Source organism: Lodderomyces elongisporus, chromosome 3 (genome assembly GCF_030384665.1).
Source record: "Lodderomyces elongisporus chromosome 3, complete sequence".
Taxonomy (NCBI): domain Eukaryota; kingdom Fungi; phylum Ascomycota; class Pichiomycetes; order Serinales; family Debaryomycetaceae; genus Lodderomyces; species Lodderomyces elongisporus.
The window spans coordinates 1,329,766-1,344,543 of record NC_083675.1 but is presented as its reverse complement, the minus strand read 5'-3'; the positions used below and the strand labels follow the sequence as shown (position 1 = coordinate 1,344,543).

At 35.2% G+C, this 14,778-nt stretch overlaps 3 protein-coding genes across 3 annotated transcripts; 2 read left to right on the top strand and 1 right to left on the bottom strand. All coding sequences in view use genetic code 12, as the record gives it.

Moving 5' to 3' along the window:
- Nucleotides 1-126: 126 nt before the first annotated feature.
- On the bottom strand, nt 127-4,503 carry PVL30_002819 (uncharacterized protein; the record flags this gene model as incomplete). Its single annotated transcript, XM_001525344.2, has 1 exon — nt 127-4,503. The coding sequence occupies one exon, from the start codon at nt 4,501-4,503 to the stop codon at nt 127-129; it is 4,377 nt and encodes a 1,458-aa protein (XP_001525394.2).
- A 5,023-nt stretch (nt 4,504-9,526) lies between these two features.
- VHS2 (putative beta-1,6-N-acetylglucosaminyltransferase) lies at nt 9,527-10,744 on the top strand (the record flags this gene model as incomplete). Its single annotated transcript, XM_001525343.1, has 1 exon — nt 9,527-10,744. The coding sequence occupies one exon, from the start codon at nt 9,527-9,529 to the stop codon at nt 10,742-10,744; it is 1,218 nt and encodes a 405-aa protein (XP_001525393.2).
- Nucleotides 10,745-13,165: 2,421 nt separating this feature from the next.
- Nucleotides 13,166-14,758, top strand: PVL30_002817 (uncharacterized protein; the record flags this gene model as incomplete). The annotated part of the gene is made up of 1 exon (XM_001525342.2): nt 13,166-14,758. One exon carries the CDS (start codon nt 13,166-13,168, stop codon nt 14,756-14,758), a length of 1,593 nt encoding a protein of 530 aa, XP_001525392.2.
- Nucleotides 14,759-14,778: the final 20 nt, after the last annotated feature.

Here is a 14,778-nt window from a genome sequence, read left to right as displayed (position 1 = left end):
GGTAGAAAGCAAAATATAAATCAAGAAACATACAAGAGCTTGTTTATTAAAAAGCAACAGTCTCGTCGCATTTCAAAATGTATATATATATATAAATAACTATACCGTATTTGGCCACAATTTCCATTAAACTTGCGCTCGAATTGAATTTCTTCTTTCCTTTTTCAAAATATTCTCCATAACTTTGGTTTTTTCAGTAAACAATTTGAAAATAAATACTCGCTTGTGAAAAGAAAAATTCCCCTTGTCGATGGTTCTAACCACTTCAAGAAACAAATTGATATCGTCAAAAATCTCCATGCTTTGTTCCAGTTTCTTCAATTTCGTAAGTTCACGTAGAGACTTTAGTTCAATTTTAGATAGGATAGCATTCAATTCTTGTAAATGATTAATAACCTTCAATTGAACCGGCAGTAATACTTCTTCAGTGTTTTTCTCAAGAAGACTGTTGAAGATATAGTAGTATCGCGTGTCACGGTATGGATTCACAATCTCAACATTAAACAAATTGGCTTTATCAATCCCAGGTTCAATTCCAATATCATCAAGACTGGGCTTTGGAAATGCTAAACCTAATCTTTGACCATACTCATCTTGCATAGAAACCCATCCTGCATGCTTCAATAGTTTAGCTCCTTCTATGTTTTTCGATATTTGACCAATCACATAAAAGCAAAGACCCCGAATTTCCCAAAGAGGGCAACAATGAAAATTGGCAATTATGATGTCAATAATTGAACCTGAGCTCAAAACTGGACTAGAATCTGAGCTGGATTGCGAGTTGAAATTTGTCCCAGAATTTACAAGTGATGTAAATAATTGAATGCCAAACCTGGCGGATGAAATTTGTCCTATTATCCATAAATTTTGCTTTAACGTATAAAGTAATTCCGAATGTATCTCATCTTGGTTATCGATGTCCTGAAACTCGTCGTCTAGGTTGATTTGATTGAATATAATCTCGGTAGATGAGATCAAACGGTCAATAAAGTTTTTGCCCGAACCTTCCAATAAGAAATTCAATCCCTCTTGCGTTGTTAATAAATTTTCGAAAAACTGCAAGGAAAGATTCTCATTACTATCATATTCATTGTACAGTAAAAGATCAACCGTTCTTGCATCAATAAATGGAAAAAACTGTTGTCTTATCAAATAATCTAATTTTCTTGCATACCTAAAGTTTTTAATTTGCATCCACTTTCCAAGTTCAAAAGTAATAAATCCTCTTTTCAGCAAGTACACGAGCCCGCGTGTAGTTGAAAGACATTTTATAAGGAGATCAGCACCCAACTCATCATTGGCAAGAATATGCACTGGGGGACGGTAAGTTGCAAAGTCTCCAATTGTATCAAACCCAATTGATTCGTAATATTTGTAAAGCTGGGCAATGGATCGCGAAACAATTTCCGAGTTAGAATCATACAATGAATTGACCGACATTTCAATGCAAAATGATTCGAAATCATTAGTATGAAACAATTTGGGCAAGACGTGTTTCAGCAAGTATTGTCGAAGTCTCAAATTGGAGACTGTTAAGCTCATTTGTAACAACTTTTTAAACTGCGACTCTTCAACATCGAAACTTACATATTTAAACAAATTTATCACAATTAAATTATTGCTCTCCAGAGTTGCCGTTGAGGAAATAATATTATAGAAGGAAGTGAAAATTTGCCAACTTGCTAAAATGTTTACTCCCTCAACTGTGGAACTCAAAACACCTAAAAATTGTAAATAATTTAAAGACGCAGTATTTTCGACCCGTCGCTTACCCAAAATAGCATCATTTGCATATATGCCGCTATAGGGGTCTATCTGAGCCAATATCTCAGACATTTGGGGAAGAAATTTGCTCATTGACAAATACTTGAGACCAACACCCGTACTCATCAATGTCTTGAAAAATAGACATCCAACAGAGATATACTTTTCGAGCCTCGAGCTTTTTGCGGAAACGTTTGAGAATCTATATTTAAATGGACGATAAAATGACATTAATCGTTTGAGCACTTTTGGCGTCTTTTCAAGTATTTCATCAAATTTCTTGGGGTTTGTTAACGGACCCTCGATAATTTGTTGTAAAATATTCCAGTTCCATTCTTGAAAATCTTTAACAATTAGGATCTTACTACGAGCAATCATAGACTTAAGCTCATCGTCATTGGGGTTGAAATGTGCTTTAGCATTGATATCTTTAAGCTGGTGCTTAGTAGAAAGGTTCAAGTCTTTTAAAGTATCGCCCATCTTTGTTTCTGTGGCAAATAAAAACGCATGCGAGGCCAAATTGGGAGATTGCAATTGCGATTTAACCAAGTCAAAAGGAATCAAAGTATTTGCCATGGTGTATAGTTCGCATAGTAACAAAATTGCTTTCTTCTTTAGAGCTTCGTCAGCTTCTTCGTCGTCGATGATTTTCAAAAGGTGGTCAAATACTCCGTTGATGATAAAGATGTATGCTAGTAGTCCCTGATAGTGATTTACAATACCAGCAATAAATGGCTCGCACTTGTTGCCGTATTTGAATGGAAAATAGTGTTGTTCATTGCCAACCATTTGTTTATGTGGCTTTTGGTTCCTTTTTTCATTTTGCAGTTGCAGTTGTTTGAGATCATTAAATCGAGATACAAAGTCACCAATAGGCCCGCTTTGCAACCACGGAAACACTTGAATTCGTAGTGCATCAAGGATGATATCAAGAATCGAATTTTGTACCCTATAGTTTCTCTTGTTTAAATTCAATAGTAAATTGTTTATGCTTGTGAAATTGTTGATTGAAAATGCCATTAATCCATTAAAGTCCTTTAATAATCCCGATATCAAGAAGGAAACTTTTTGTAATTTAAAAGTTGAAGCTTTGCGGATCTTGGCTGAGAAATGCGAGCTTTTTTTCGTGTCCAGGGATTCGTCTGTAGAGAAAATGGCTATTAAAGAGTCTAGATCAAACCCATTTCTTAAAAACTTTCTTGAGTTTTGGAAATTCAATAGCCGCAACACAATCAATAAGCAAGTTGATGATACTTCAAATGAGCTATCAATCACAGAGTCAATGATTAGTTTAAAACCGCCTCCATGAAACACCAACTCAGGTTTTACCAATGCAATCTCGCAAATAGTTTCTAGACATGCATTCTTAAACCCTTCTGGGATAGTGTCCACGCGAACTGCATAATTGGACGTTATTGTTGAACCCTTGTGGTCATCTGGATCATTACACTGGACAATGGCTATCAATGCTTTTACTACACCAACAGAAAGCAAATCAGCTCCTTTGTTGATGGTTAAAAACTTTCTCACCAATTTCAATGCCTGTTCCATTTCAATCAAGGTTTGTCCAGACTGATCGTTGGACATACTAACGATAATGAAGATGAGTATTTTCAGTTGAAGCAATATTATTAAACTCTCATAACTGACAATCAAGTGTCGCAAGATTCGATAGCAAGATGATCGCACTTCAGATACTGGGTGGTACAACATAAACAGTATTCTGGGTAACACTGTCCTTATTTGTACTTCATCTTCTAGTTTTGGGTATGTTTGGAATAGGTGTACTAGATCGTTTGAGATTTGTACAATATAGCGTTCGTCTCTGTCTTTTAAAGAGCTCAAGTTTGAGATCAAGTCACTGAGCAACCATGTAGGGCTTTCAGGGTGATTGAATGCGAGTGCTTTCAATGAGCTCTGTGAGCGGATCTTTGGAGAATGCAACGGTTGGTGGGTTTGAGGGTGCATGTGTAAGTGCTGGTGCTGGTGTTGATGCTGGTCGTCGTCTGTAATTGCTAATGTGTGCATTGTATCATTCATTCGGATTGGTTCGAAATGTGTAAATGCAGGTAAGGTAGCACTTCTATTTCTCGATATCTTTGGTCTTGAGGGCTGTTGAGGTGCTGAATATGTTCTGTTTGCTGCACGTTCAGCACGTTCAGCTGATGAGACGTTATTCGAGGTCGTAGAATGTCCAATTCCAGTATTGGTGGCAGTACTGCTTGCAGCACCAGCACCAGCACCAGCACCAGCACCAACACCAGTGCCAGTATCGCTGGTAGTACCATTAGCGGTATCATCATGATTGCAGACTTTACTTTTTGATCGTTCTCTATGTTCTCGTTCGACCGAATGGAACGGGATATCTAGCGAGGATAATGTAGTACTTCGCTCGCGATCTGGCTCGTAATGGAAGGTGTGGCTATGCTGTGTGCTTTGTGCATGTTGAAAGTGATGGGGTGTGAAAGATGCTTGTGATGTTTGTGGCGAGTTCAATCTCAGTGACGGTCGAGTAGAAATTGGGTTTGAGAATGTGCCGTTATTGGTATTGTTATTATTTTTGTAATTGTTGTTGTTGTCATTGTTGTTGTTGTTGTAGTTGTTGTAGTGTGGTGATTGATGGAGTTGACTTAATGGTTGTATTGGTTGTAGTGATTGGAGTGATCTGGTGGATGGTGTTTTTCGCATCAGATGTTGAGTACCATCTTTTGATGGTGATGATGGTACGGATTTCTTCATTGTATTATAGATATAGTTCCATTGAATTTCGTGTATTCTTTGTTCTCTATCCTCTACTATTTGTCCTTTGTCCTTTGTGTTTTTTTTAAAAATTGTGGTCTGCCGTGGTGGTGTAAGCGTGTAGATGATGAGATTCGATGAATGTTGATGAAATAGAATTTGCTGGTAAATCAGAGTGTATCTTTGAGTCGTGGGCTGCTTTTTGTTGTAAGTCCCCCCCCTTTTTTTTTCTTCCTTGAAGAAAAAAGAACAATTCATGAACGCGCGCGCGTGTGTGTGTAATTGAGTGGGTGTAATTGAGTTGGTGTGGGTATGGGGTGCGCGCCATCTTGAACCTAATCTCGGTTGCAAAACCGATTGAGGTTTTCAGGCATTGTGAAGAGATATACAGAGAATGATTACTTTATTCTTTTCTCTTTACTATGTAAGTTCTAATTTATCTGGAGCTAACAAGTCGTATACAATGCTTATAACTCAAAAACGGAAACTGAAACAAAGTACCACACGTTTAAGACTTTTCAATAATTTAGATTACTGTTTTGCCTAATTTTTTTTTTTTTTCTTTTCTTCTCCAATGTATGTATAAAAGAAAAAAAGAATACTTGATAAACGATAATAAAATCAGGAAGAAAGGGTAAAATAAAGGGTGAAGAGAAGGTAGAGGAAAGGGTAACGAAAGGGTAAAATAAAGGGTGAAGAGAAGGTAGAGGAAAGGGTAAAAGAAAGGGTAAAAAAAGGGGCCAAATTCATGCGTTTGTAGCACTTGGAATTCTATATTATTATTATCTCCTTCATTTCGTTTTCCCTTTATTTCCTATTCTTTTCTTTACTTTTTTTCTTGTACTTCTTTTATATATGAAAATGGATTGGTAAGTACTATTAGAGTCTGTAAAAATGGTAAAGATAATGTTTACCCGGTATCACTTCAAGAATATTACAATAAAAAAAAAGATTAATGAAAAATTTAAATTTCTGACAGGAAACAAGATAAGCATGGTGGTGCATCAGAATGACGTAGTGTGTCACCTTTAGAACCTCGTATATAAAATATAATTTCGACACATTCATTATTGTTATTAATAATTTTTTTTTTCTTTAGTTTTTTTTTTTTTGCTTTTGAAACACAAACACATATATTTCAGAGTGTCCAAAAAAGAACGGGAAAAGGGAGAACCATGACGTTTTGCAACTTTTTCATACTGAAAAATACTCTTTAGATATAAGGAGATTGCAAATCCAAAAAAGAGAAAAAAAGATAGAGAAATAAAGAAAAGGAAAGTAAAGTAAAGGAAAGATGATAAGTAAGGAAATAGTGGCCATGTTCCTGTAGGCTGCCAAGTTGTCGATCATCTAATCGACATTGGGAATCAAGTTATATACAGATACTTTCCTATGACGTAATAAACAAGCAAGAACCTTTTAATTCCTTTTTAATTCTTTTTAATTCCTCTTAATTCCTCTTAATTCCTTTTTCTCTATTGGTATTCAAGCATGTAGTTATTCCAATCAAGTAAAAGGGAGTTAATCAACAATGTTGTTGGTTGTACCTACACCACCGCTTTCTCAATCTTTCTATTTTTTTTTTTGTCTTTACATATATACATATATATATATGTTATATAGACAGATATGCTATCAAGTAACAAGAAGGGTTAAATCATAAGCCAAGATACTCTATATGGTTGTTGTTATTGTAAATTTTTTTTTTCTACATAATCCGAGTCTAAGACCTGTCTGAGACCACCAACATCCAACTCTTAAATCTATTGTTTTACCTTTCTCATCCCTTACCTGCTTAGATTCCTTTTTTTTTCTTTTTTCACTCTCTTTTAAACAATTGGAATTTCCCTTTCGCTTGTTATTGAGAACTAGATTCATTGTTTGTTTGTTTTGTTAATTTAGTCTGTGCAAAACAATTAGAACCTTGATAATAAAATAGTAGATGAGATTGTTACAAGTAGTTGACTCTAGTGGAAACCGACATAAAGCAATAAAAGTAAAAAAAAAAATATAAGAGAAAAAGAAATGTGAATAGCACATAACCATAAAATCAAGGCGGTTGACGAAAGAGAGTAGGGACAAAACAAACAACAATACAGAAAAAACAGAATTGGAAACCAAGGCGGGGGTGGGGGGGGGGGGGGATAAGACATAAACTGTGATTGTCAATGCAGGGAGGTAGAGGAAGGTCAATCTTTTGCCGGTTGTGTAAATTTTAACATCACCGACCTTTCTCTTTGTCTCTCTCTCTCTTTTTTTTTTGGTCGTTGCAGGAGACACTTGATAAGCACTTGTTATTAGAATGGCATAAGGACATACAAGGGATAGAGAATAAATATATATATAAATATATATGGGTTAGTAGTTGAAAAAAATAAACTTGAATACCCGACGTACTCTACGGCACAAAAATTGGAGTAGATAACACGGGAGAAGGGAAGAGAGGACTATAGGTAGGGGGGGGGGGGGAAGAGGGGGGTGTATATAAATTTATAGTTTTTAGTTAGAATGTGTTGAAACACCATTTGACCAGTTGGTGCTACCAATGCTTCCGATGCTGGTTATGCTATTGATTGATCATGTACTATATACTAACCACACTTTTCAAACATATATATATATATATATATATATATATGTATAAGTACCGATGATCAATAAGACTTCTAATAACATAACCCTCTAGTAGCTCCAATCACAAATGCTTTATTGACCAAGACCCAGTCAAAACTAATTTCTATTTTTCTTTTCCTTTATTTTCTCATTTTTTTGGGCTCATGGTCATTCAGTTGTTAAGAAAGTGGGTGTAAAGTCAATGTAGAAAGATAAAGAGCTGCTATTTCTTAAAGAAATGAGGAAATTAAAAAAAAGGGGGGTGTTGAACTTTGTAAAATGTTTTAGTAGAATAAATTAAAAAAAGTAAAACAAAAATTGGTCTCAGTTCCAAACTCTGGTATCGATAAACAAGTAGATGCTTGATGTGAACATAATAAAAGAAATGGCAATGGCAGAGGAAAAGGAAAAAGGATGAAGGAAAAGGAAAAAAACGGTTGTAATTGTTTATTACATAATATATTATTAAGCAGTCATATTTGCTTTGTGTAACTAATGAGAGTTTTGGCAGCGTAAAGAAATGTAAAGAAATTTAAAAAATTAAAAAATTAATATTTATAAATATAAATATATATGTATAAATAAAATAAAAAATGCCTCAACTGTTGATTTATCCTCCACTAAATTCAGTTCAGCATCAACATCAACAACAGCAGCAGTAGTAATAATACTGCAAAACATTTCTTCCTTCTGTCTTTCTTTCTTTCTCTCTCTCTCCCTATCCATATCCCTATCCCTTCATTCTGTGGCACCAAGTTCCCCGCTAAATAATTTACTGTTCATTTTTTTATCTTTTAAATTTTTCCCCCTCTTTTTTTTTGTAGAGTTTCTCTCCTTTCCTTCCATGTATATATGACCATGGTCATCTACACAATTAACTTTGCTAGTTTCTCCTCATCTTTATATAGAAAAAAAAAAGAAAAGGTGAATAGCCATCACTCTCTATATAATTCGTGCCACTCCACCATTTCATATACTGCTTACTCCGAGTAAAACACAAACTGTAACTGATATTATAACCGTATCTTTACATATCTTCTATTCCTCAACCTCCATCTCTCCCTTCCAACAACATTTTTTTACATCCAAACTGTTTAATCCGTATATCCCCTAACGTAGTAGAGAAAAAAATTAACACACTCTCTGATTTGCTCATATTTATGACAGTGTAAACCGTTAAGTAGTGCATAATAAAAAGTTGAAAAATAAAAAATAAAAAATAAAAAAAAGGAAGTCATCCATTTTCTGTCAATTCTTTTTTTCTTTTTTTGTTTTTCCCTTTTCTTTTCTGTTTTTTATCATAGCAACACACATTACACAAAAGAGAGATTATTGGTAGTGTACTTAAGGCTAAATATACACTAGTATGACATTATAGTAGAAAGTATATGTTTTAAACATTGATAGATTATATTACATATATATAAATTTCTACTAATGATATATCTAGTCCAATGTTATACGAGACAATCTTTTTTAAAGAGTTGAAACAACACAACTAGATAAAAGAGTAAGCGAAAGGGAATGGGAAAGGTGAAGGGAGAACAAATTAAAGAAGATAAAATCTGTCTCTATGTCTTTGGTTCTTTGTTTGTAAAAGCTGTAGATAAGGAGAGATGCACACAATAACCAGAAATAAAAAATAAATAAATAAAAAATAAATAAATAAAAAATTAATTAATTAATTAAAAATTGCACCGGAGAAGGAGGGAGATGGAAGAAAGGAGGGGTGTGTCTCTACTGTGTCTCCACTGTGTATGTACTGTGCAAAAAATTGAATTTTGCACACAATAGACCCACACACCAATAGTAAACACCATACTCTTTTATCCAATCCCTATTCAAGTGAAACAAAACATAAAATCTCTCTCTCTCTCTCTCTCTCATTCTCTCTCCTGAGCCGAAAAACTTATATATCATCATCTTCCACTATCCCAATTTTATTTCCAAAAATCTACAATCCTGTTTTTTTTTTTTTTGTATTTCTTCATTCACAAGTCAAAGCATCTCTTCTTTCCTACCTTTCCCAACTTCAACGTCCATTACAAACACACCTAGACTAGACTTTGTACATCATTAGATAGTACCTATTCAAGTATCGACAATACAGTCCCACTAACGTAAAACACTCGCACCCACACTTGCACTTGCACTCGCACAAGTACAAACACAAGTACAAACACAGACACAGACACAGACACAAATTGAAACACAAACACAGCCACTGCACATTTTGATATTCAACACCTTTTCCCGTTTTATTCTTCTTTTTTTTTTTTTAATCCAAAAAATTGTTTATAAATCTACATTCACACAAAATCATTCTTTTTCTTTATAAATCGGAATCTTGATTCAATCATTCTTTACTTTGTTACATACAATATATTCATAATAAATATCAACCAAAGCCATGACTACAACCTCACCTTCAAGATCCAACTCTACTAAACAGAAGCTAGCCATGTTTTCATTTGGAAGCGAAGAACTCGCCTCCAATGAATCAGCAGCACCAGCAGCACAAGATGCTCCAAAACCACCATTACATTCAACTGAAAGCTGTATTTTTGAAAGAGACTGCCTCTATTTACATCCAGAGGGCTCAGAATCTCTTTCATCATTAACATACTCCATATACGGTAATGGTAGTGGTAGTGGAAACGATAGTACCAATATGGAGAAATTATCTCAATCACCACAACAACCACAACAATCCACATTACCACCACCCAATCCATTCTCTTCGTTTTCTTCATCATCAGGGAATACTACTACTACCACTAATGCAAACACCTTGAGTTCATACAACAAACCATTTGGGAGGTCCAGATCATCGACACACAACTCATCCATCTCACTAAACTCAGCAGCAACTTCATTGACAATGTCCTCCTCACTTCACGGTGTTTTGCGCGCAGAAGACCACATCCCACCCTGTCTTGACGCTACATGCCAAGTATTAAACAAGGAAGCTGAAGAATTGGAACAAGTCAATGTCGTTTACTCATCAAGAAGAAACTCATCAGTAGCCGCATTGAATATGGCATTGGGCAGACCCGTATCACCATCATCTAGAAAAAACTCATTGTACAACAATGCTTCATTCACCCAGTTGGAACAAATTCCACAAAGACAACAACTGGATGCCGAAGAAATGAAAGAAGGCAAATCCCCATCTTCACCATTGAGTCCTAGCAATTTATCAGCATCAAACTTGAAGCACTCAAAATCACAAGTTAGCTTTTATAGCTTTGCCGAAGTCTTGAATGAAGAATCAACTTCACGTAGACCAATGATGAGAACAGCTGTGTCACAAGGCTTTGTTCCAACATTAAAAGGAACAAAGTTTAGCACTACACCAAAGAAGAGAAACTCGTTACTGTACTCCAATTCTTTAAAGTTTAGACGTCCAGAACAACTTTCAAGTCAGTCACAATTACAATCACAAACTCAACCTCAACAAAGTAATTTGAGCAAGATGATGGTGAAGAAAGAGGGATCCAAGGAACCCTCTGAAGAACCCGATGCAGGTAATAAGAGTGACAATCAACATAACGACAATGCTAGCTTCATTAGCTGTTCAGTAGCAGACTGTTTAAGAGGGGTAACAACGGAAATCAGTGGCCATTAAACATAAATAAACATAGACACACCTACACAATATATATATATATATATATATATATATTGATGTTATTCAGTTCGAAAAAAAAAAGAGTCAAAGAGATTAGAAGTTAAAAGAGAAGAAAAAAGAAAATAAAAAGAGAGTTGAACATGGTCGTAATAGTCGATGCGACCTGAAGGAGTATCAAACTATCCTTAGAGGAAGTGGATTATAAAGTTTGTCTTTTTGCGTTTTAAAAAAATAAAAGAAGAGAGAAGAGAAGAAGAGGTTTGTACAATTTGTTATTTTTCAGTTTAGTTCCGGAGGATAAAAAGAAAGTGAGAGAAAGATGTGGTAGTAGAGTAATATTTGATTGAGTGAATTAGAATGTATACGTATAGATGTATACGAATTTTGTCCTGTGTTTTTTTAGAGTTTATTTTTCTTTATTTTATAATTTGATTTGTTTTTTATTGGGATAACGATTCTTTTAGTTTTCTTTCCATTTTTTAGTTAATCAAATCTATTTGGTTGAATTATCAAATAGATTAAGGATAACTAAAGAAATATCTCTTGAGTTAAATGCTAGACCAAAAAAAGTTAGAGCAAAACTAGAAGCGAATGACAAAATGGAAGTGTCACAGTGCGCAATGAACTAGCGCCATTGTGCCTATATTTCTATTTTCTAAATTATCGGAAATATACGGATATAAAGGAATATGACTTGTTCATTATAATTTAGTGAAAAAATAAAGTATATAAATGAGACAAATGTACTCAAAGTAAACTTGTATCAATTTATATAGAATTATCAATAAATATCAGTTTATATGGTCACAACAAGTTAAGCACAATCTAGTGGATATTCAGAGGAATTGATCAGCCTACTGAATCTCTTCACTTATAGGTTGTGCAAGGCAAACTACAACTTACACTTAAACACTGTGTTGTTATTACAGCATCTTCAGATACTGGAACACTTTCTCAGAATGTGTAGGTTCTAAGCATAAATGTAATCGCTGGTTCTAGTGAGCGAGAAGCAAGATTCTAGTGCACAGCAGTCGCACACTTACGTTAAATAACGTGGCCATGTGACAATTTGGTGGTCCCTAGCAGGAAGGTTTTTACCTTCCGAACAATTCTATACATTATGCCTAAGCCAACACCAACTGAAAGGATATCCAGCAATGATTAGTGTCATAGTGCGAAACAGACAAACTGAGGAGTAACATTGTCGCGAAAATGGAATCGACTCAGTACAATATAGACAGAGTACCCTATCTGAAGGAACAAGGGGGATGTGTTAAAACTACACGAATGTGGAGGAGGACTCCCATTGGGTGGAAGTCCCATAAAATTCAACGTGCACTAAATTCCATGGAAGAGTTTAACTTCCGCTAGGTGAGAGTCCTAGGAATAAAAATTAATTTACTAAATTCCATGGAAGAGTTTAACTTCCGCTAGGTGAGAGTCCTAGGAATAAAAATTAATTTACTAAAGTCCATGGAAGAGTTTAACTTCCGCTAGGTGAGAGTCCTAGGAATAAAAATTAATTTACTAAAGTCCATGGAAGAGTTTAACTTCCGCTAGGTGAGAGTCCTAGGAATAAAAATTAATTTACTAAATTCCATGGAAGAGTTTAACTTCCGCTAGGTGAGAGTCCTAGGAATAAAATCATACGACTACAAAATTCCATGGAAGAGTTAAACTTCCGCTAGGTGAGAGTCCTAGGAATAAAATCATACCACTACAAAATTCCATGGAAGAGTTAACTTCCGCTAGGTGAGAGTCCTAGAATCGAAATCAGACAATCAAAATTAAAGAGAACAGCAACTACTACTATGTTGTAATGGTGTATCATACCTAAATGTCGGTGAAGGTCGGAATAAGAAATTTCAACTAATCAATCACCAAGAAATGAACAATAGGCTACCGAAAATTAATTAAATAAATTTACCCCACACTAATGTTTCAAACACTAATGAAGGAAGTCACGCACAGAACAAGTTGTCAGGGAGACGATAGGATGAACTTGAAACTCGTCTAACCTTCCAAGATGACGGTAAAATAAATACTGAAATTCACCTATATGCAAGGGGGAACGCACATGACGTGATCGTCTAACAACCTGAAACTGACGAGAATGTGTTTACAAGTGGGTAAACGGAAACAATAAAGTGGAGAATAATATAGTAGAAGAGACCTAACTACGAAAGGGTGAAAAGAAAGCTATATGTTTTCCGATCCACAGATATCAAGAATATAGGAAAACCTTCTGAAAAGAAAATATTCCTTTTTGAAAAATTATAAAGTCATAACAATTTCTTTCTTCAAACACGTTTCAAGATTAGAAGAAACTACAGAAAAACCTGAACAAAAACTAAAACTCACAAAAGCAATACCAAATAAAATAAACAAAAAAAAAAAAAATTTAATTAAAATCTCAACATGTACGCAAAGAAAGACAACCAAGCTAAAAACACTACTGGCCCAACAGTCCCATCACTTCAAAGTATCGAAACAACCTCTACCTCTGCTGCTAGCACCGCTACCACTGATACTACCAAGTCAACTAAACCAGATGGTAAAGATGGTAAAGATGGTAAAGAAGGTGAAGGAGGTAAGGAAGATCAAGTGAGCAGCTTAGAAAGGAGAGTTTCAGAGTTAACAAAGTTGGTTGGTGAGCTAAGCATTAGTATGAAAACACCTACCCAGACCTCTCAAAGTCCAACTCAAGTTAGTACAACTGACGAGCCTGGAACTCAAGAGAGGGACAGATCAATCGACGTAACGCTGTTACTATCTGGTATATCTCCCAAAGCAAATGCTGAAAATCATGTCATGTTAGGTTCTCCTGCTACCTATAAGGGTAGGAAAGGCAGTACAGAAAATTCGAATGATGGTATTGAAATCAATGGACAAGAAGAAGCTTGTAAGCTTATCAATGAAATTAGAAAAGAAATTGTTGATAATAACAATGTTGAGAACTTATCTTACATTCAAAACCCGAGTGAAAAGATTGAGAGAGCTTTTATCGCGGTCCATAGCACATTAGCAACAAAGGTTAATAAAACACCTAATGATGAGATGGTATTAAACAGATATGATATTCTGAAGTTCCCTGGACCCAAATCAAAAGACATGGAGGGTTTCTTTCACTGGTTCAAAAGACTCATATGGTATAAGCATGTGAATTGTATTCCTGACTATTTATTGAGGGATGATATAATCTCAGCAGCTGTTCTGATTCATAATCAAGGGTTGGAAAACGTTGTACGTGCTGCGTGTAAGAAACCAGATGAAATCGAATATGGACCTATCAAGTATCAACAGATTTTCCTGATGTGGCAAAGAAAAAACACCCAAGATGCTTCTGTTGATTTAGTCGGTGAAGTAAATAGGTTGATGAAACTGGGAGATGATCCTATGAGTACCATGATCACTATTCTGATCGAAATTGAAAACTACTTATCCTACAATAAATTAGGTGATTTGCCTATTATTACTTGGGTCCGATTATTCAAAACCCTTTATGACAACCAAGGACATATTATGAAGCAAATATTCAATCAGATGGATAGCAGAGTCAAATTGAGAAAATTAAATGACGAAGGAAAATTAGAGGATTCATACCTCAATGGAGAACTTATCCGCCAATGCCTCTTAACGATTGAAGCAAGTGAGTATCAGGAATTACTAGGAAAAAAGTTACGCGCATCGTATGATGACATATGGCAAGCTACCAACGCTACATTCAACCAAAAGATATCAATGATAAGTTTTGCTAAACCTAACTCCAAAGTAAGAAAAGACACAAAAAATAAATGCGATTTTTGTGGAAAACAGGGTCACATCATGACCATTTGTTACAAAGCTCAAAATGCAGTGAAGAACAAGGAGATAATCAAGAAGGATGGAAAACTCTGCATGATGGATGGTAAAGAGTTGCAAATAGCTGCTGGTGAAACTATTATGCTGAAGTATCCTGAGTTGTTCAAGAACTTTGCGAGGCAACGCACGCAAACCACAAACAAAACCTAAAGAAGCTAATGTGTTAAACA